Source organism: Siniperca chuatsi, linkage group LG6 (assembly GCF_020085105.1).
Source record: "Siniperca chuatsi isolate FFG_IHB_CAS linkage group LG6, ASM2008510v1, whole genome shotgun sequence".
NCBI classification, from domain to species: domain Eukaryota; kingdom Metazoa; phylum Chordata; class Actinopteri; order Centrarchiformes; family Sinipercidae; genus Siniperca; species Siniperca chuatsi.
The window spans coordinates 25068843-25092176 of NC_058047.1; the positions used below are offsets into that span (position 1 = coordinate 25068843).

General features: G+C 38.4%; 1 protein-coding gene across 4 annotated transcripts in view; it reads left to right on the forward strand.

Moving 5' to 3' along the window:
- Nucleotides 1-22832, forward strand: part of gabrb3 (gamma-aminobutyric acid type A receptor subunit beta3) — a 49906-nt gene extending 27074 nt beyond the window's left edge. For 2 of the 4 annotated variants that reach the window (XM_044200138.1, XM_044200139.1), the window contains 7 exons: nucleotides 7392-7612; nucleotides 9428-9510; nucleotides 10131-10268; nucleotides 11823-11975; nucleotides 17090-17334; nucleotides 19123-19203; nucleotides 20580-22832. In XM_044200138.1, coding sequence (XP_044056073.1) covers nucleotides 7392-7612; nucleotides 9428-9510; nucleotides 10131-10268; nucleotides 11823-11975; nucleotides 17090-17334; nucleotides 19123-19203; nucleotides 20580-20927 — 1269 coding nt within the window. In that variant the 3' untranslated portion in view covers nucleotides 20928-22832. The remainder of the gene's footprint in view (nucleotides 1-7391; nucleotides 7613-9427; nucleotides 9511-10130; nucleotides 10269-11822; nucleotides 11976-17089; nucleotides 17335-19122; nucleotides 19204-20579) is intronic. The other 2 variants (XM_044200140.1, XM_044200141.1) reach the window with 1 other exon arrangement.
- The last annotated feature ends 502 nt before the right edge of the window (nucleotides 22833-23334 follow it).

The following is a 23334-nucleotide window of genomic DNA, read 5'->3' on the forward strand; positions in this document are numbered from 1 at the left end:
CGCAGCTCTGTTCCACATACCTCACACTGAATCAGACTATCCTTTACTTGGTTGAAGTTTTCTCCCATAGAGAATTGTGTGACTTTACCAAAAGTAGTTTTAGAGCAAAACCCAAGACATTTTCTTTTGGGGGGGCATAACCTCCAAAATGACATATTAACAGTAGCTTTTAGCCATTAGAAATATACATAATGAGCTTCAACCTGTCAAATCTTTAAATGCAATTTCTCAATATTATAAATAAATGTGGCCAAAATTGTCAAACTTAAAGTAATAGTGTGACATTTGGGAAAAACGTGTTTAAATACGTGTATGTAAGATCAATAGATCTAACAAAAAATAACGTGCTAGTAAGTGAGGTTTAAAGGTGCTGATAGGCAGATGCAGATTAGCTAAGCTAACTGGCTGCTTGCTGTATTATATAATGGACTGATATGAGAGTAGTATCAATCTTTTTAGAAAGCGAATAAGTGTATTTCTCAAGTGTCAAACTATCAATGAGATGAAACCAAGTGAAAATGTTGATTATAGCCTGACTGATACTGGTCGGTGTTTGTGGGCCACCTTCTGCCCCCGTGTTCCTGTTCGACAACTGCTGCTACAATTATATTATTATTAGTCTTATAACTATTATTATCATTATTATTCCTGTCACTATTATTATTACTTTATTAATATTAATATTACCACTACCATTACATTATTATTATTTTAAAATTCTATGTGGAATTTGCATTGTGGCCCCCCTCTCAACCCAATGGGCAGCAGCAGATGGCCGGCCACCTTTGAGTCTGGTTCTGTCCAAGGTTTTTGCCTCTTAATGGAAGTTTTTCCTTGCCACTGTCGCCAAGTGCTTGCTCATGGTGGGATTTGTTGGGTCTCTGTAAATAATATTATATTATTATTTATTATTATTATACATTTTGACATTTTAATTTTGTAAAAGCATCTTGTCAGCGCTCTCTGGTGGACAAACTATGTAATAGTGGTACTGTTTCCAAATGACTTCAAACTTATATTTCTTTACTGCTATTTCTCATCACTTGTCTGCCATCATATACGCCGATATGATATATCTGTAGTAAGCTAATATCGGCCAATATATCAGCCTGGTCAATTTATTGGTCTAGCTCTAATGTTGATATAGTTTTCTGGTTTCTGGTCACAGTCCTTGCACAGACCAAAGCAGAATTTCCCTCAGAGAAGTGAAGCGCATAAAGGTGTTGCTGGCGTGCTTTCACACAACCAGAGTCACACAAGGTATTGGCCCATTATAGCCTGTGTGGGCGAGCTGCAGAGCTTGTTGTCTAGGAAATGAGATTATTAATATATTTCTGACTCTACTCTCTCCACTCCATTATTTTTAGCTTGGAAATTAAGATTGCTCTCTGTCCTTTTCCATTCTGTTGTTATTTTTAAAACTCTAACTTAACCAGACGTCCATGTTACACAAGCGCACTCTAGGAACAAAATGCAATATTTGTGTATTCATTAGGGATCGCTCCTTCAGATGTGACCCACCAGAGTTTCTACACTTTGCAAAGAAGCACCTGTCCACGTGCTTAAAGCACCTTAAGCTGTAAAGCAGATCCTCCCAGCAGTGTTGTTACACATTTATTCAGTAGCCACAGTATGAGTCAGCTGCAAGACGAATCCATCATGTGCTAAAACACCCGTCCTTTTTGACACTTTAACATTATCCACCTTCTGCCTGAAGGAAGCATTACCCTTAAAAACCCCATACTACAGATGTTCTCCCAGATTTATACTGAAGGGCTTAGTTAATAAGTCAGCCACATAACATACCAAATAGCCTCAGGCTCCAGCTACTCACAAGGTAAGGAATAGCTAGAAATACTAGTGTAGTCCTCTATATACAACATGCTGAGTTTTCTACTGTGCTGGAACAATGCTGAATGTATTGTTACACAATAGTGGGATGTGGCCCTACAGGAATATAAACCCTCTGTACAGCAGAATCATTCTACTCGTCACTCTTAACAAGGTGCTTAAAATAAAAATGGAGCTTCAAGTGCTTTTATTGAGTTGATACACCTGATTCAGATGAAACTAATTGTGGCTGAACTTTTGATTTATGCAATCAATTGCATTTAGGGGGCACAACGTGAGGGAATGCTGAGTGCCTTAAGTAAGCGAAGTGACCCCCAACTGCCATACAATTCCCCCATGGTTTTACGACATCAGGTCACTCCTAGTGATGAATCCACATAGAATTATCACCTGACTGCAGTTTCCCTCAGCTCTATAGAGCTCTTTAGCATCTTTCACCTCATTGTTTTGGTTTTACATCCCACATCTTAACTGGGTTTTGTTTCACTCTCACTGCTCTCATCAGCGTCATTTCCAGCAGCTGTTTTTAGCTCTGTTAAACACACTGTACACTGCCAGCACAGTACCACATGGCAGTGGGTCAAAGTTGGCAACTAATGGTAGCTGGTGAACATAGCAGAGCCTTTAGCAGCAAAAGAGACAGATATTTCCCTCAGGAGTTGATCAGCAAAACGGAGCTTTAAAATGTTTGTCAACGTTGTGTTTACATCTTGCTGTCTACAAGTGGCCAAAATAATAAAACAATGCAGCTTCACTGCAGCCAAACCATCAGTGGTACATATTTTAAATTGCTAATTAACAAGCTGCGTTGTGTAAATGTGAATAAATCTTATCAAAGTTTTGGATTTCAAAATACTGTTTGTTATATGATTTTCCACCAAATTCACGGACCCCTTTTAACCAGGTTGAAGACCCTGGCTTTTAGAAAAGAGTTAGCTTTTGTGGGTTTGGTCTTGTCTTGGCTTTAGTTGTTTAATGTTTTTAGTTTCCTTAGTTATTGATATGTTGGAAAGATATCTTATGATGATCAATCATGACTTAAGGCTTTTATTTATCTAACCACGTACCATAAATACTTAGCAATGGTTAATGTATGGTAATTCTTAAAGGATTCATAATTAATCATTTTTTATGCTAAATTATGATAAAGACTGTCATTGTTGTTCTTACAACTAGTTCATGGTTAAACCAAGGCGCTAAGTATCTAACCTAACATGTGGCCTATAAAATAATAATAATAATTGCAAGATGATGTGTATGTATGAAGGTCTTATTTTTGTCAATTTTTCAATACTACTGTATAAGACTGTTGTCTTCTGGGATTTTTGTGGTTGAATGATTTTCAAATACTAAAATGATATGCCTTTTTCATTTAAGAATGAATATTGGAACTAAAATATTATGTCTAAGATCCAGTGTTTGGTTCTGTAGACAGTAACTTCTGATTGAACACTTCTCAATGATCTAACAGAAAAATAGCTCTTGTGCACCCATCCCTAGACTCCACAAAAATAGCTCACCTGCGACGTTGCTCTCATAAGATACTTACCCTGTTTTAAGGTGGTGAAAGGAATTAAATAATTTAATGAAAGGCTTTGTAAAATGCTGTGTGGGAGGATGCAGAGACTGAAATGATTAAACGCATGGTTTGTAAAACATATATCGTACACTTTTGAATTCTACTGGGAACACTTAGCTGTCTTATGGAGTGATGAAAAGCCCCCCTCTCGCACGGGGCAAGCATCTCTGAGTGCTATTCCTGTATTCCCAGCAGATATCCTGGTGTTAAGTTGACGTAGACAATGTTTGACTGGCACACAGTAACCATGTCTGAGTATGAGACTGTGCACTCTCCGAGCCGAAGATGACACGACAGTCTCATCCTCCCACTGGGCCTCATTTACTCACTGGTGCTGAGAACAAACCTCTTTCTGTCTCTTGTGGTCTACATATCTGACAACAAACAACACCACCCTTTAGGGTGCCTAAACACAAATCAAAGTAAGGAGTATCTACGTACATGTATTTTCTAAATTTTAGTTTTTTATTATTAACATTTTGAAATCCTCCATGGGACAGTCTTCGAAAGCTTTTGGTTATCAGATATGGCTATTGGTAATGTAATTGCCATATGATGGAATATTACACTCAAATTATCTCGATAATCTGCACTGAAAGTTCATTTTTAATAGTGCTGGGACATAATTCGATATTATCATTAATGACTTTCAGTGGAATCGTTGATATGAACATATTGTGTTAGCGTTTTGCAAAATTCTGTTGTAAGCAGAAGCAATTTGTAATCATAAATGGACCATAGCATTAGTTCAGGCAGAGCACTGAAGTCACGTTTGCATTAGCTGATTGGCCTCAGCTGTTTCATTCATGCTTCACAATCCCCGGTCTCATTCACCACCTGTGTGGCTATCGGCTGACAAGTAATGTCCGTTCATATTTGTGCAGGTGTACAGCGTGGGCCATTTCAACCTGACACTTCTCACTATGACTCTGCCGATATGCTGATGCCAACACTGTTTGCCACCCCAGCCTCCTCCTTATGTGTTGTATTTTTTGTTTTTGTTGATTTAACTAAAATTTAATGTATTTGGGGGGATTAGTTCTCCCAGCAGAATCCTCGTTGCTACTCAAATTCTTTAAGGGACTCCATCAAAGATTGTTTTTCTGGCGAATCTAACTGTATGACCATTTGCTGTAAGTGAACAGTTCCTTCACATAAGTGTCTCTGAGTGAACTAAGAACATTCCAACAGTTTTCATATGATATACAGACAGATGACAAATTGAAAACAGCAAATGAGGGAATAGCTATCGCTGGTGTTCCATCCCTCCAGAATCTGTGTTAAGGAGCAGTGAAGCGGTTCTGGAGGCTCATGATGAAACAACATCTTACTAAGACACTTTAATTTGTTGTTTTTTTTCTTCAACGTGTCTCAGTAAACCTGTCTCAATAAGACCAGGACCTTGAAACTAAAGAAGCTAAATGGAATTCAGCCATCATTCATTTTATTATTTCCGACTGTACTTCTCCTGTCATAATGTCATAATGTAAAAGGCCTATGATATATCGACTGATAGTCATTCTTTTACATAAACACATAACATTAACAAAGGATCTATTAATTTGTTTTTTAAAGAATTGCGACCATCGGATGTACTGAGTGGGATATTTTACAATTAAAAAGCTAAACTTGTCAGTGCTTTCTGGTGGACAAACTATGAACTGAAATGGCGACAGTTTTTGGCATTTCGGTACTGTAATTTCCTCTTGCTTATTGGCCAACATACAGTACACCAATACCCATATATCTGCAAAAAGCAAGTATTGGCTGACATTACTAGCTCTACTGTAATATATATGACTGGTAATTTTGTGGGGATATTTTCTTTGAAGTGTATTTACTGTAGGAGATCACAATCAGATTTCCTTATTTATATTATCAAATACATTCAATGTTGATTCTATTGTGGTGTTGAAGAAAAGGTGTAACCTATGCAAAGCCAAACATGTTGTCAGTTGTAATAATCTTGAAATAAATTTCATTGCTTTAAAAAACAAAGAGCTTTACAGAGCATGAGAACAAGCAAGTGTAAAAGCCTTTACCTAAAAAAAATGGTCTGATGATGAAATGAGCTATTTTTTGCTAAAAACAGTGGGCTGTTGCAAATATTTTCACAAATGAATTAGTGTATGATATGATCCAACACATGAGCCACTTTTTTAGCAGCCGATAACTTTCATTGGACACTTACCTCCAGTGTGGCTGCCAGAGGGTGCCCTGTACACAAACTGACCTCTGTGGGGAATACGCCCAGCCCTGGAATAGGGTGCTGGGAGCCGGAGGACATATTGCACAGTATGTACAGTCAGAGTGATGTGGTATAGCTTTGTTTCTGAGATGCTAAAGCCATGTTTAAGGCAGCCAAAGACAACTGCTGAGTTGGGATGTGAAGATCTAAAACAGACTAAAATAGTTGCGATCCAGACGTTGAGTGAGAGGGTTGGTAGATGGGCTCCACCTCTGTAATGTAAGAGCTGTTGTGTAAAGCTGATTCACCCAGCCCACACCTCTGCTGCATGTGGGAGAGAGCGTAATGAGGGCATCTTCTGTTCACAGGGGGTGAAAGAGAATTGGGAGGGCGAAGGCATCTCTAAAGAGACTCCAAAAAATAAAACAGTCAAGTCTCAAACCAGGGATTTTTTGGATACATATTGTATTACATTAACTACTACAGAACCTACACCTACTCTCTGACAACTTGAAAAAATGTCTATGGCCTTCTCTTTAGATGCAGACTCAGGAGAAATGTGGTCAGGAGTATCATAATTTTTTTGCTGGCAAAATACTATAAAAGGACATTAAATGGATGAAAACCCACAGAGTTTCATTAACAAGAGGCAACGGGTAATAGAATAAATACGTCTTCTGATTGTACATAATGAATTATTCATAGGAATCAATATTATATTATACTGTCAGTCAAATCACACAGTGTAATTCTTTCCAAACACAAAACAAGCCTACACTTTGTCAGCCATGGATGAAGCAGCTGCCCCATTGCACCAATGTGTGTTGTGTATAAAGTAGAGAGTAGAGTGTATAATGAGAGAATCAACAAAAATAATGCAATTCTTTATTTTGTCAAAATGAGGTCAGCAGTTTCCGAGGTGAGGAACCACACAGACCAACTCGTAGTAAAAATTAGTTCAGTGTGAAAAAAGAAATACTGATATTGATTTTTGTATCCAAAGGAAATCTAGGCATTTTTGAACACTTTATGACGAATATGTTATTGCACCAGAGAATTGAAATGTAGGCATTTTCAGCACGGGCCAAATTTTTGTTTATTTCCTGAGACCTGCTCATTTATTTAAGAGAACATTAGTCAGCAGAACAAAACCAAGTGAGCTAGTAGAGAGCTCCATTAAAGGCCTGGAAAAGCTTTTGTGTTGTGCTGCGAATGAACGCCCCATAAAATATTTAAATATCATGTCATTGCATGTATGGCTGGTGATATGTAATGAAATCTATCTATCTATCGATCTATCTGTATGCTTGAGATATGCAGTGTCGTTTTGGCATGCTGGTAAAAGTGGTCAGTCACTAAGCTGAAACCTACAGTAGTGTTGATGCTGTGCCTGCAGTAATGGAAATCTATAGTCTAAGGGCTAGTGCCAGTTTTGTGCACAGAACAGCTGAGAGGGGTTTCTCATTGAGACAGGTCTTGAAATATGGTCACACAGGGCAGACTGATGAGAATCAGAGCTGTTTGACAATTCTATAAATATCACCTTTGTTACAAAAAAATCCCTCCCGAGCTCTGCAGACATTCAGCGTTGAAACTGATAACCTTGTAAGAAAGTCTGGCTTTAGTTTGAACAATGTCTGGCCTGAAGAAATTGCAAACGTCTGAAACAAAATTACTTTATTTATACTGTATCTGCCAAAAAGTATCATTTCATTTCCCTGACTCATATTTTTTGTTGAGTATAACTACATTAGGCTGTTTTACTCCCCACAGGACTACACGTTGACTATGTACTTCCAGCAGTATTGGAGAGATAAGAGACTGGCCTATGCAGGGATCCCTCTCAACCTGACACTGGACAACAGAGTAGCTGACCAGCTCTGGGTCCCAGATACCTACTTCCTCAATGACAAGAAGTCCTTTGTTCACGGTGTCACTGTTAAGAACCGTATGATTCGACTACACCCGGACGGCACTGTTCTCTACGGCCTCAGGTGAGAACCGTTACCATAAATTCTCAAATAGTGGCCTGACAATGCAGTTCCCCAGTTAATGCAAACTCAAAACCGCCTCCATGTTTACCTGTTGTCTTGATAAATTCAGTATAATGTCCATTTCCTTTTGCCCTGAACGAGCTACCATAATAATAATAATAATAATCATTAGAGCCCGACCAATATGGGATTTTTGTGACAGATACCGATTTTAGAGGGGAAACATTCACTGATTACCGATATGGCAGCCAATATAGTGATTTTTGAGCTTGAATGAAAATAAACCTTTTCTATATGTGGATTGTGCACCAATTTGGCACCGATATGCCTATGAGTGGTACTCAGAAGGCTGTTTTCATAAACAAATAACTTTATTAAACATTTTTATTTTTATTAAACATTTAAGTTAAATATTCTTTAACATGTTAAATAATTTAACATATACATTGTCAACCAATTCTACAAATTAACACTGAGAAAATAAAGAATAAATAAAAATAAAATAACTAGCTAAATAAACATCAGTACTATATGTTCAGTATCAGTCAATTGCTGACCAGTTTCATGTAGGAACCATTGGTAGAAAGAAAATAGTGAAACTACATGAAACTGCTCACAACAAATCTATGGATTATCTTGAGTAACTATGATTTCTGGAAAGAAACATTTGAGTTGAGTTTTTAAAATGCATTTTTTGGCACTTTGAGCACCACAAGCTGGGTGCCATGTAGTCCCATTATATTGAAAAAATGCAGACATCTCCATGGCCGATATCTCTAAAACTCGATGACTCACACCAAAACAATCTAGATGGATAAATAGCACTACACCTTTATTACAAAAAATCCTTCCCAAGCTCTGCAGACATTCAGCGTTGAAACTGATAATCTTGTAAAAGGAAAATATGTATTTTTGATTTTGGGATGAACTGTCCCTTTAAGCATTGATTGCAGCTAAAGGCCTATTTGCACTGGCCGATTCATGTGTCTCATATCCTGATAAAAGAATGAAAAATATATGATACCCATTTATTAACACTTACACATACTGTATATGCATCTCCATTAGCCAGATAGGAAATCCGATTGGATCAGTCTTGGTTTTCCTCTGCCTTCACACACTTCAGTCTGAACCAATTGGGAGCAGTAAAGATTACATATGCATCTTGGAGAAACGGATATATTTACACCATATCTCACACCACCTCCTGTGGTTGTTTAAACGATTGGTTAGCAATCCATCGCTAATGCTTATTGGTTGCATTTACTCTTGGCTCCTTTGTTATCACATAGCTATCCAATCTACCTAAGATGCATGAAGTGACTAAACATTTTTTTTTTTGTTGAAGCCATTTAAGATGCAACTCTCATAACTTGCTAATACAGCGGGTCTCACATCATCAGCTCATTTCACATAACTTGTTTGATATGTTTATTTGCAATGCGGCTCAGGATTGGATTCTGTATATAACACTGCAGCACTGAAAAGCCTGAAAGTGCCATTAGCAGTAATTGATAGGAAGTCTGATTTTCAATCAAATAATAATGAATGCCACTGCATTGCCAAGATGTTTGTGTCTTTATGTTATAATTTGTTCTATTTGAAATTAGTTTTATCTTGTTTCTACAGTGACTGTAAGTAAATGGTAAATGGACTGTACTTACAGTATATGGTGCCTTTCTAGTCTTCCGACCACTTTGAGTGGTCGGAAGACTAATCTGCTATCGTATCTTCCGCTATTTGACATTATGCTTTGATAATAACCACACCATTTAAAACGATGTAAGTAATGTTTGTGGTTTTGTTTTGATTCAGAATCACAACGACAGCAGCCTGCATGATGGATCTGAGGAGATACCCACTGGACGAACAGAACTGCACTCTGGAAATTGAGAGTTGTAAGTTTAAGCCCCACATCTTGTGCTTAGTAAAGAAATACAGCGGACAGCTGTACTTTTTCATCCCTTAAAAATATGAACAGCACTATGATTCTCATAAAAAAGTTCTCACACTCCTCATCTCGTGGAGACAGAAACTGCACAAACTGCTGAATTGCTTTCGATTTATTAAGCTGTCGTATGTCATTGAGATTGCTTGCTTCACCCTCTCCAGTTAGAGCTACTGTGTCTATCCAGAAAGCTTTCAACCAGACAGTGATTTCCATAGTAGAGCACAGTAATGAGTCCAACTTCATCAAGCTTGACGACATGTTTGATCTGTGCTGCCATAAAACTATTGACAGTTATGGATCCCATGCATGTGGTATAAGTCTGTCTGCCTGCAGTGACACACATCCCCATGAAGATTTACATCTCATGCAATCAGCTCTTACAGCCAGCCGAGTCTATAAGATTTCCTGTAAATCAACTGTAGCTATTAGGCTCCCAGATTTCACTTAAGCAAATATAAATACATTATTAATTTTAGCCCTCCAACAAAATGAGACGGCTGCACTTTTCGGTGCTTTTCCGCTCATAGGAATCACACCATGCCTTGTTTCCTCTGTCCTTGTTTGCAGATGGCTACACAACAGATGACATAGAGTTCTATTGGAAAGGAGGAGACACTGCTGTGACCGGGGTGACACGCATTGAGCTCCCTCAGTTCTCCATAGTCGACTACAAGCTGGTTTCCAGGAATGTGGTCTTTTCCACAGGTGAGCTCACAATAATGCTGTCCACGTGCTATATAATTGTTTATACATCAGACACTTTCCTCACTTTTGCTAAAAAACTCAATCGCTCCTGTGTTCATGTTCAATTTCATGCCCTTAAGCTAGCTGACAACCTAAAATCTTATGTATTTCTTCATAACATTAAATATTCATGACTAAATAAGCTACATCAACGTTAAAAACATACTTAGGTATTATTTATGAAGAGTTTAACACAAAAAAACTCAATTAACTAATCTGCTTCATCAGGACTGTCAACAGAGTTTAATTCAAAAGTTGCTGAATCTTGATTGGTGCACAGAAGTACATGACATCCGGGCGCCCTGGTAGCTCACGTGGTACAAGGCTGAGTCCTTACCACAGTGGTCCGGATTCAAATCCAACCCATTCGCTGTATGTCATCTCCCAGAAATCTCTCATGTGAAATATCAGAAAGTGTTCTAACTTTGGCAGAAAATTGTGTTTTCATGTACAGTCCCATCACTCATAGTAAGAAGATGATTTAGAAAATGAGTTTTCAGGGCCTTAAAGTTTCTCATAAGGCACCCAAATATTGTTTTGTATTGTATTTGTATTTGCATCATACCATGACCTCTCTCACTATAACACCAGAACTGGCAATAATCCCCTCTGTTTCTTGACATTAGAATGGGGGCTGTACTTACAGTAATGTAATGTATTCATGAGGAAGAGTGCAGACAGCATGAATTATTCTCTTATAATACAAAAACTCAGATGCACCAAAACAGGGATTATTCCCACAGCTGAATTAATGACATGTTAGATGGATATTGTCCGAACATTTCTGAGCAGATAATACTGAGAGTGCTATTAGAGCTCATTACAATCAGGGTCAAATCTTGATGCAAATAAACTCTAAGGGGTGTCTACAGATGCTTTTAATATCTTCTCAGTTGGTGGGTTTAGCATACAGGGAGCAACACAGGTGTATGTTTAGTCACTTGGTTAGCTTTCAAAAGTAAACATTAAAAGGCAACAAGGTCACCTAATGTTTACAGAGACGTATTTGTGACTACATTAGAGTTTCAGGTACAGTCTCATCCACAGTCTTCTGTCTTGTTCTGATGTAAATGAGCAAGAAACTCATGTCACTCTGGCAATAGCAACAGTTAAAGTTATAGCTGTCATAAAGTTGACTTAATCAGTCCTTATTTCTAAGTGTAAAGTAAAACGATAAGTATGCATGTATTCGTTCATTCAATAAATTATATGTAAATGTTGCCTATGAATGTTAAACATCAGTTTTAGTCAAGTTACAGGAATAGTTTAACATTTTGGGTATATGTGTGTGTGTAAACAGACGTTTTTGCTCTGCATTGTGGTGTTCGCACAGAGACAATCTCAAGGCTAAGTTTCATAAGATGATTTGTAATTTGAACCATGATTGCTTGTTTCCATGGTGATGAAACCAGTTCATGTGGCCATCGCCATAGGAACCAAAACAAAGTGCTAGACATTCCCTTGTTCCTCTTGACTTAAAGAGGGATTGTTCTTCTTCACTGTCTTTTCCTGCAGGTGCCTACCCTCGACTGTCTTTGAGCTTCAAGCTGAAGCGAAACATCGGATACTTCATCCTGCAGACGTACATGCCCTCCATCCTCATCACCATCCTATCCTGGGTGTCGTTCTGGATAAATTATGATGCCTCAGCTGCCAGAGTTGCATTAGGTATGATGTGTCCCGTGCAGTAGATTGACCTTAGCTCCGTAGTTTCACCTTCAGTTAGATGTCTTTTGTGTTTCATAGTTTGGGCCTGCAGGCTTGTGCACAGTGAGCGCCTCTCTCCCAAAGCTAGAAACAGATGGAAGACTTTAAACTATGATATCATCAAAGTGGAGACCCTGCAGTTCCACAGAGAATGAATTTGGAATTGACGGTAAATGTGGCTGTAGGTGGATTGTCTGGGAATCAAAGAACACTCAGGTTCAGAAATACAGAAAAAACTCATTTGGATCTTTAAAAAGTCAAACACATATGATGTGATGCTACTGATTCAGTCTTAGGTTCAGTGTTATGCAACAGAGTAACTTTGTACCAGAATTGCACAAAATCTCTGAGACACAAAGCACTCAGGATAGGGCGACAGTGTGGAGAAAGAGAATCAGACATATTATGTTGAAATGAGCAAAAAGTAAAAAGCCTTTTAGCTTTAATTCATCAAAACAGAGTGACCTGGATCTTTTGATTTGATGAGATTTAGTTAAGTATTTGTCAGTGTAAATGTCACAAATGATGGAACCAAGGGTCTGACATGTATATACCATTCCATCAAACAGCACTTTAGGAAACAGTTTTCTTGAAACAAATTCAACATATTAATTTGTTAAAAAAATAAAATTAAAAATACATATAGACAAAATATTATTATATGACATCTCATGATTTTTCTGCTCTAATTCTACTTTTCTCTTCAGAATGGGATTTGCAAATCACCTCTTTCACTTTCCTCTTTTTCTAATCTAAAGAGAATCATCACCAATGTCTGCAGTCCCCCTTAACTCTGGTTTTTAGCCTCTTTTAGTTCATTGTTTTGGTTTTGGCTTGCAATTTTACTGGTTTGGTTCAGTCTCATGGCTCTCATCAACCCACAGCAGGCAGCTGTTTTCAGTGAAAAAGCTCTGATATACCCACTATACACTACTTGCCCAGCGCCAAACAGCAGACAGACACAATTAGCCAGCTGGTGAACATAGTGGAGTGTTTAGTAGCTCAAAAAACTGATATTTCTTAGGAATTGGTGGAGACCAAAACAGAGCTAAAGGAGAGTGAATATTGGACTTACATTCATCAAGGTGTTCAGAAACACAACTCAAAATGAATGCTAATGTTGCTTAGTGTCTGCTGGATGTATAAATAAGCAACTGTTGGGTAACACGTTCGCCACAACAACTTAACAAGGTGATAATATGTTAATGCTGTATTGCTGCTCATTTCTTCAGCCAGCACTAAACGCGATTTTCCCAGCTCAACTTGTAGCGAGGAGATGGTTAGCATTTCTCCAGTAGCCACCATGACTACCAGGGTTTGTCCCCCCTCTTCGGGTGGGTTTCCCGGTCTGTTCTTCGAATTGTTAGTCTCGCCTTTTGTAGACATGTCTAAAGAGGCACCAGCAACGTTTCGAAAACGAAAAATGACAAGCTAAATGTGTAATTTGAGTGTGTTAGCTAGGGAGCTACTGTCCTTGTGTCAGCTCAGCGCCATACCGGAAGTCATACATTTTGACTGCATTTTATTTTAGACACAGTTTGTGTGTACCCACTCGTTTTTAGACTAACATTTGCTAACAACCCAGGTATCGTATCAGCACTAGTATAAAAAAAGGGCAGTGGACACAGGAAAAAGACTGTGTCTAAGTGATACGGTTTCATCCATTTCAAATGCATGTAGTGCACTATTGGTGAATTCTTCCCATACTTTAGTCATATGTGAATAGTTCATTCAAAATTCTAAATGAACATTTTATCATGGCTGTGTGTTCCTTTCAGTCTGTTTCTATGTGGTGTAATAAGAGACTGAACCAGATCTAAGACACACTTTCCACTGACCTCTGGGACTGAAACAAATACGAGGCTCAGTTCACCACTGGAAAACACCCTCTGATCCCTAACTGCATTGATCTCTGCTAGAATATTTGCCTTAATGGAAAGCATCTACATTATGCTCACAAAGTAGTGACTGTGTTAGAAAGAGCATGTTATTGCAGCATTCATTAAATCTCAGTTGTGTAGTCACTGTATATATACAGTGGTGTGCAAAAGTGTTTGCCCCCTTCCTGATTTCTTATTTTTTTGCATGTTTGTCACACTTAAATGTTTCAGATCATCAAACAAATTTAAATATAAGTCAAAGATAACACAAGAAAACACAAAATGCAGTTTTTAAATGAAGGTTGTTATTATTAAGGGAAAACAAAATCCAAACCTACATGGCCCTGTGTGAAATAGTGATTGCCCCCTAAACCTAATAACTGGTTGGGCCACCCTTAGCAGCAACAACTGCAATCAAGCATTTGCGATAACTTGCAATGAATCTTTTACAGCGAATTTTGGCCCACTCATTTTTGCAGAATTGTTGTAATTCAGCCATTGGAGGGTTTTCGAGCATGAACTGCCTTTGTAAGGTCATGCTACAGCATCTCAATAGGATTCAGGTCAGGACTTTGACTAGGCCACTCCAAAGTCTTCATTTTGTTCATTTTGTACTAACATTACCCTAAACTCTGATAGCATCCTGTATCAGCTTCCACACAGTGGGGAAATACTACAGTGTATATGCTAGTCCCGATATGTATATGCTAGGGACCTTTTTATCATAACCTGTAACATCACAAACTAATGAAGTTAGTCAGTGATGTGCTCCTTGGCCTTTTAAGTTATGCTCTGTAGGTAGTAAGCTTGTTAGCTGGACATGCTAAGGATTGCAGCTTACGTTACATTAGATAAACACTGTTTACTCTTACACTTTTGCTCTTGTGTTTTTGATTTTGAAAAGCTAAAAAAGACACCACCTTCCAAACCCTTCAAACGGCAATTATCATCTTACTACAGCCCCACGCACATTGCTTTAACAAGTGAAAAAATCCAAAGCTTGACAGACCTGCTGTGCCTAGTTTCTAAGGCTATGATTGGACAAGCACTGTTCAGGGGAGGGGTTTATCAAACGGTCAGTAATCATCTACAAGATGTCATCTGTGATCATCATATCTTAATCTGTCCCTGTACTTTTTACTGATGCAATGTCAAAGACACCAGTAAACGCCGCAGTACTGCACTGAAAATATTTCAGGGATTTGTTGAGTAACCCTCTCCTCTGAGCTCTTAGTTTAGATTCTTGCTCTTCCCTTTGTTCTGCAGAATGCAATCGATGCCATAAACCCACAGTGCTCTTGACACTCCCACACATGCAGTACTGTACAGAGCAACATTTTTGGTTTAATTATGTAAGCCTGAGTCGACAGAAATAGACACACTGTCCAGGTTGGTGAGCCATCCAGGAGACACAAAAACAACACAGACACATTTATTGTTGATGGAGCACATTATCAAGAGAATTACTACACTGCTGTTTATTGTGTATTTGCTGAGTCTGTTCACCCATCGTATGCTACATGAGCAGTAAACCATATAGTGGAGCATTTTCCGCTTATCCATGCTAAGTAAATTCAAACTTGCCAAGAAGATGCACCCAGGAACTTTCATCTGAACACTTTTGAAGGCTTTTACTTGTTTTTGACCTTTTATAATCAGGTTTGATGGAAATGTTTGTACCTGATGAAAATGACTCATGTTTAGACCTTGACTGAAAAGTACAGTGCTTTCTCTTAATGAGTTAATAGCATTCTTATGCGTATACCTTCATTTTAGCCCCTGTAATGCCACACTAATGGATGTTTAATTAAAGTTGTAATGAAAGAAACTCTTAAAGAGACTTTTTGCTAGCCTAGCAAGCAGGATTCTCTTCACATGGAGGTCTGTCAGCAGGAATATGAATTCTCCCACATACACATATAGAGGTATCACTGTCTGGTTAGTAAATCATTTGAATCCACACCATAGCAGCTGATGTCAACTTTTCTTTGATCAAAGTGACACAGTATTGATATCAATAGACTCACCCATGATTACTTGATTCAAAACAGTTCATCCAAGCCAAAAAAGTTTTCTTAGTTCCTGGCCTGCGGCCCACATGTTAATTTTTTTTTTTCACCTGCTTTGTATCAAGTTCTGCCCTACTGTGCTGTGATTGGCTAGCTTGTTACTTGGACGCATCCTTGTGATTTGATGCTTGCTCCACTGGTTTTTCTGTCAAATGTGCATTAGTGTTTCTCGCCCTGGCCCCGCCCCCGTTCACCTCCACTCCGCCCATAGATTTTACAAAGGGATGACATCACACACACACTCACACACACAAAATAGTTTTTCTAGGCTCTAGAAAAGTTTTGCAAATATAAAACATTCATGGTTTAAAAATTCATAATACAAAGAATTAATAATTTAAATAAGTGACCTTGTTTGCAGTTTGAGGTGTCCTGTCAACAGTTTTACAAACGTTTTTTATATAATGGTGGTCTTTTTGAGCCGCAGGCCACTGGGGCAGATGAGTAACAGAAACAACCATGGACAGTATTTGTTGACATCAAAAAGTACCCATAACCTTTTGTGTGACTGAGTTTGTGCACAAAAATGCGTGGTAGCTTTTTAATATGGCAGTAAGCCAGGCAACATAGCATCTTTAACCAGGTTGTTGTAGTTATGCCATTCACACACATTCACCCAACCAGAGGTACACCAGTAACAAGGCTAACAATGTAATCCTTTGTGCATGACAAGGTATAAGAAAGGTCACTGCATTGATAAAGCACAGGTTGTTATACTGACACTAGTAACACAACTATAGATTCAATGAAATAATTATTCTACACTAGATATTGAAAAAGCTATTATATCTGTCAGTGATGATCTAAAACCACATTTGATTAACCACTTTTCATCAACAAAAAGATACTGACTGCTTCCAGTGACATGAGCAAATTAATACAATTAGTGAAAACTAACAAGCTCTGTCCTGTGTGTTTTTAGAAAACCGCCTCTTGATAACTGTCTTATGAGTTAGCATCAAATTTGTGCTGAAAGTCAGTGTCACTTCACATCTTTGGTTTAGGAAGTTGTCTCTGGAAGACTGCATCTGTACTTATTCATGACCATGCAATTTATATTCGAGGTCAGTTGTGTTTTTTTTTATTTGCAAGATGGTGATTCGATTTCATTTTTTTTTTCTTCCAGGGATCACCACTGTCCTGACCATGACAACCATCAACACCCATTTAAGAGAGACTCTGCCCAAGATCCCCTACGTCAAAGCTATAGACATGTACCTGATGGGCTGCTTTGTGTTTGTCTTCCTGGCTCTGCTGGAATATGCCTTCGTCAACTACATCTTCTTTGGAAGAGGTCCTCAGATGCAGAAGAAACTGGCTGAGAAGGCGCAGAAGGCAAATAATGACCGGGAAAATTTTGATAGACCCAAGGTGAGATCATTTCCAAACAACAGAGAATCAAATTACACTCATCATTTCACAGGTTCAGAACAACAGGCCGCAGTGTTTTAAGAGCTGTAAGTAGCATTTTTAACTAACTGCAGTAAAGCGGATCTTTATTGTAGGACTCAGTGTTATGCATATAATTTGAAAATTTCCAGCTTTGGCACACCCAGTGGTCGTAAGTCACTGTGGATGACAGCAATTCAATGTCAGCCTTCACTACTTCAATAAGTAGGAGAAACCAAGATGAGTAGCATATATGTAGATAAGACTATTAACATGTACTGTTCAGTGGGGCAATTCTCCATATCCATGGTATAATTATTTGTAATGTAAATGTAATGTAAATGTAAATGTAATGTAATAATTCCTTTTAACAAAAGTAACATTAAGCAAGGTTTGGAAGTCCAAATATTAAATTGCAATCATTCAGTCAAATTGAAATGTAGTTATTTGTGTGCACATGATAAAATAAATAATTAAGGGTTGCTCCAGTAATTTAGTTTTACACTCAGAGACAGATTTAAAAAAGAAAATGGTCAGACTGAGCAGAGGCAGGGATATCCTGATCGTTAGTCCCTCGTAAGGTTTAAGGTTCAAAGACGCTATATCCTTTATTTCCCGCAATACATCCAACAGCATCTTTTCATTGGACCCTTACTGCCTGGTTAACACCCACGTCTTTCAAACTCCACACCTTCAGTTTGTAACACAGGCTTTCTATTATAAATTTGTAAATTCTAGCTGATGACATCACTAGGGTTATTTTCTCAGACTTGACAAAGTTCCTCCAGAGCCACAGAAGACATCATGCAACTGTCTTCACAGGCTGAGTAGTGCTCTCCATGACTAGTAAACCTTTATTTGAAAAAAACTGGTGGAGTGGCCCCTTTAAAATTTAATAGTCAACTTTTATTTTACATTTCCTTGTTTGAAAATGCATCATTGCTGTCGAAATTATAGTTAAAACAGAAGTACCAGTGGCACAATTGTGCAGTATCCTCATGTGTAACATATTTAATATTTAGAATGAAATGAAATGTGAAATGTATCGTACTTTGCATTTGCAGTTTCAAACTGCCAGACTGGGATTTTAATATGTTATTAATGTAGTGCAATGACAGATTTCATTTTCATTTGAAATAGGTAGGTTTACTCAAAGCCTGGTGTCTGAAAATCGGTCACTGTTCTTCAGAATTAGGACCTGTGGGATAAAACCAAGATTAGTCTCCGTAAGCAGAGCTGTCTTACTCCTAATGACAGAGGATCCAACATGCGTACGACAACAATTAAGCAGTATCACTACCTAAAAGATCCACTGGCATTTGTGAACTCCTAAGTGACAATGGAAGCTCCAAAAATACATTTCACATACATTTATATTTTAAAAATGGCAGGATTAGGCATTAGAGTACATTGCAAATGATGTCAGTGGATTACAATTGAATTATAACATCAACAGTAATGTTGCATTTTTAAACATGGAAATGAAAATGAAAGTTGAATTATATATTTTTATTTATTTTCATCTATATCACGTGCACATTGGTAGAAATGAAATCTGACTTTGATTAAATGATTTCAAATGAACTGTCAACACTGGACTTGTGGGATCCATACAGTCGAACAACTCCCCGATTCTCCCATCGTCCTTTCTGAGACGTTTGTGCCCGCTGTGATTCTTTGCTTCCTGATTGTGAAGCTCTGGGAACACCTCAGCTAATACCTGACCAAAGCTCAGACAAAAAGGTTTCTGTTTGTGTTTCTCCTGGCTAGTCCATTCTGGAAGGAGGCAATTGCAAGTCTTCGTCTGTTAAACAGTCCAATCAGATACAAGGGCGTCGTCACTCACGACGGGTGAGTGTCTGTCACTGCCTGTTGTGTCACATCTGTGAAACTTCCACTGAAACTTTGCTGCTGCAGGGCAAAGTTTGACCTCCCCATTTAACAAAGGAACATGCTTAACACACAGCATCTCAACCAGCCATCTCTGTCATAATCACCATCACATATAAGTATATTCCTCTTTACATTCCCTCTTCCTCTGTGGTGTTTTACCTTTTGATTGATGTGTTTGTGGCCCTAATATCCTGCACAGTAAATGCAAACAAACCACTCTATAACGAAGGATTTTAATCTTTGTTGTCTTTATTATATCATACAACATATACAACTAGTTGTCTATTAGTACCTGATAAAGTCGAGGATTTAGCGATGTATCATGATGCATGCGCAGGGATAAAATATTGACCCCCGTTTGAAGGTCACAAGACCAAAACATATGCATAAAAATGTCAGAAAAAATTTGCCTTCTCTGTGGTTTAATAAATTGTCTAAATGATAACAAAAGTTCCATCTTTAAATAAATGAGATATATCTTTTATCCCCTTAGCATGCTATAACTTAAATACATCACCATTACATATAGTGTAAGGCATAGGATTTTCTATAAGGGTAATGAGGGAGAGAGTATTTCAGCGTAACTCACAGCTTGTTGCGACCATTTCCAAATCTGAACACTGTTTAGAATCACTGGATTAGTGGTCAGTTTCATGGATTCAAGTTAAAAATAAGGCAGGTGTTAAGGATTCTTTTCTTGATCTGTAGGGTGAGGATTCTACCTGGTTTAGGAAGCTGTTTATCTCTCCCTTGGAATTTGCTGTGATAAAATACTATTTATATGATTTGTGTCCAATGACGTGTAGGCCCTACAAATATTCAGTTGAATGACTTAATAAGACATGAGATTGCGCTAATTTTATCTATCATACACGTGATGTCTCAGGTGGATCTCAAAATTTTCATATTGTATTGTTACATCATGGAATAAGACCAGTTTCTGTCATTAATAAGAGTAAGAAAATAAATATTCACCTTGTCACCTCCTCTCATGTCTTGTAACCACATTGTTTTATTGCTGTGTACATCCTGTGCCTCTATTTTTGCCACGTAGGTCTGAATGATTTATATGTTTTTGTGTGGGAAGCAAGAGCTGTCATGACATTAGTATTAGAGCCATCCAGTCCAACCTTGAGCTGATTCGTGAGAAGTGATTTAACTTTGGGACAGGAAACCTGGTTTTGAAGGCCGCTCTCTGTTTCCCAGGCTGCAATCTGTCAGCCTGCTAGAAGACGCCAGCCCCGGGGCCTGACGCATGCTGCACATGTGTCATCAGTCACTGAAGCCTCAGCTCACAGCCCATTTTTAACAGCGCTCCTGTCTGTTGTGCCTAGGTCGACTCCCAGGGGAACATTTTGCTGACAACCTTGGAGATCCACAACGAGGTGGGAGGGAATGAGATCACAACCACCGTGAGCGAGACCCACAACTCCTCCTCCATGGTGTTCGACAACTCGGGCGTCCAGTACAGGAAGCCGAGCGGGCCGCGCGAGTCGGGCCGTCTCAGCCTGGACAGGAATGCGCATCTAAAGAAAACCCGTCTGCGGAGACGATCCTCGCAGCTCAAAATCAAAATCCCAGACCTCACCGATGTGAACGCCATCGACAGATTGTCACGGATAATATTCCCCTTCAGCTTCTCCCTCTTCAACTTAATCTACTGGCTTTACTACGTCAATTAATACGTCATTGTTTATTAAACCCATCTCTGTCTCGTTTTTGTTTTTGAATGAGAGAAGACTTCTTTATGTAAGGAACATAATATGGTCAAATCCTTATGAACTTTTTTTATCATAGTGAGTGAAGATTTGATGACAGAACTGTCACTCAGACAGTGTGCATCTGTATATGCACAAACACAAGGAATTATCTACAGAACATGTATTTTACAAAGACCTTTGTGTACTGTAAATTACTCTCTGCTCTGACCCCTGTGAAGACCTGGGACATTGTATCTCATGGGTAGAAGCACAGACTCTTTACAGTACACTGCTTTAGGCCAGTTATTACAACTGTGCCCATACTTTCAGTTTAAAATGTGGTCACTGTAATACAACTTCTTGCTAATGACAAGACCTGAGAGATTCAAAGTATTATTACATTTCTAGTAGTCTGTTAATCTGCACATGGAAAAATATGATCATATAAACACAGACCAAACTCTGAGTTTATGATCTGGAAATTATTTGCAATGAAACCAGACTTAAAGGAATGTTTCAGTCTATTGGGATATAAACTTATTCGCTTTCTTGCCAAGAGTTAGATGAGAAGATTGACACCATTCTCATGTATGTATGCTAAATATGAAGCTATAGCCAGCAGCCGGTTAGCTTAGCATAGCATAAAGACTGGAAACAGGGGGAAACAGCTAAGCGTATTTCCTAAAGTCTCAAACTTTTCCATTAATTTGCCTTGGAGTTGATGCCACCAGCTGTTCACTGGTGGTTTTGAAGTGGACACTGGAACTGCTGTGACCTTGCTCCTAAGATTAACAGGGGATTTAACACTGTGTGAGGATGTCAAAAGTAACTTTGATTTCAAAGCCTAGTTTTTGTTAACAAGAGAGAGGCTAATGGAATCCATGCCAGCATTTTATACAGTTGTCATTCTGTCATTCACTGCCATTATTTCAAGGAATATTTTGACATTTTGGGAAGTATGCTTATTTGCTGAGATTTAGATGTGAAGATCAATACCACACAGTCAGTTAGCTTAGCCTAGCATAAAGACTGGAAACGGGGGGAAACAGCTACCCTGGCTCTGTCCAGGTGAAAATGATCTGCCTGCCAGCATCTCTAAAGCTCACTAATTAACACGTTTAATCCCATTTGTTTAATTCATACATGAGAAGAATCGTAAAAACGACACAACTTCTTGTTTTCACATGTGTGTACGGATTAAACAAGCAAGTTTTTACGTGTTAATTAGAGAGCTTTAGAGGTGCTGGTAGGTGAATTTATTTAACTTTGGCAAGAGCCCGGCTAGCTGTTGTAGTTTCCCATCTTTATGCTAAGCTAGGCTAACCGGCTGCTGGCTGTAGCTTCATATTGAGTGTAGAGACGTGAGAGTGGTATCAATCTTTTCATCTACCTCTCGACAAGAAAATGAATGAGTATTTCCCAAAATATCAAACTACTTCTTTGACATTTACAATTACCCATTTGCTATTGCTTTTCAGTATTCAAAAAGCATGCTGTATACCCAACAACAAATGAACAATTTATGTGTCACATGACAGTAGAAAAAGGTTCCCAGGCTTTTACAGTAAATATGTACAATATCTGACCAGTTTACACAATTTCACTCTTTTATCATTGTGCTTTCAGGACTGCTGTCACAATATTTTATTGATTTTGTGAAACAGGTATTCAATGCAGAATAATTCACATGGCCTTTTTTCTTTCACACTGCATGTTGTATTGGGGACTGAGTGCAGACTCATTTTTGCAGACATGTCATGTCAGATTTTGATCAACCTTCACATTCAGATTCCTTGATTCTCCGTGAATTAATAATTTAATGTACATACTGTAACTGCACATTTTCTTTCAGTTCACATTAATTACATGGCTTTGTTGTCAACAGTGTTTTGCTCAGTGATTTCTGGCCTCGCTGTTTTGTTTTGTTAGTCTTTACATGACATTATAATTTCCTGTTTGCGTTGTAAATATATTTCCATTCTTTCCTAAATAAGTAGATCATGTGAAATACACTTAAATGAAGAAGGAATTGGGGGGCACTACACCATCTGTACTGCTCGATTGAGCGGCTCGCAGCGCATAGGAGTGACACCACCTGTCAGAAGCCCACTCAGCTCAACGACACGCCTGACGGAGCCCAACATCCCGTAACAGATCAAACAAAAAGCATACCTAATGTACCGGGCCGGGCTTGATATTTTGGCTGCACTTTCCTGCATGTTCCTTCAAAATTGTTGTTCAGTACAGTATGTTTGGTAATTGCCAGTCAGGACTTCAACTACTTTTATTTGGCTTTACTATACTGGCTCTGCAGATATACATTTCTGCTGTGTGTCATATACAAAAGATACAGATATGACTTGACAAAGGCTTAATGGGTAACTCATTC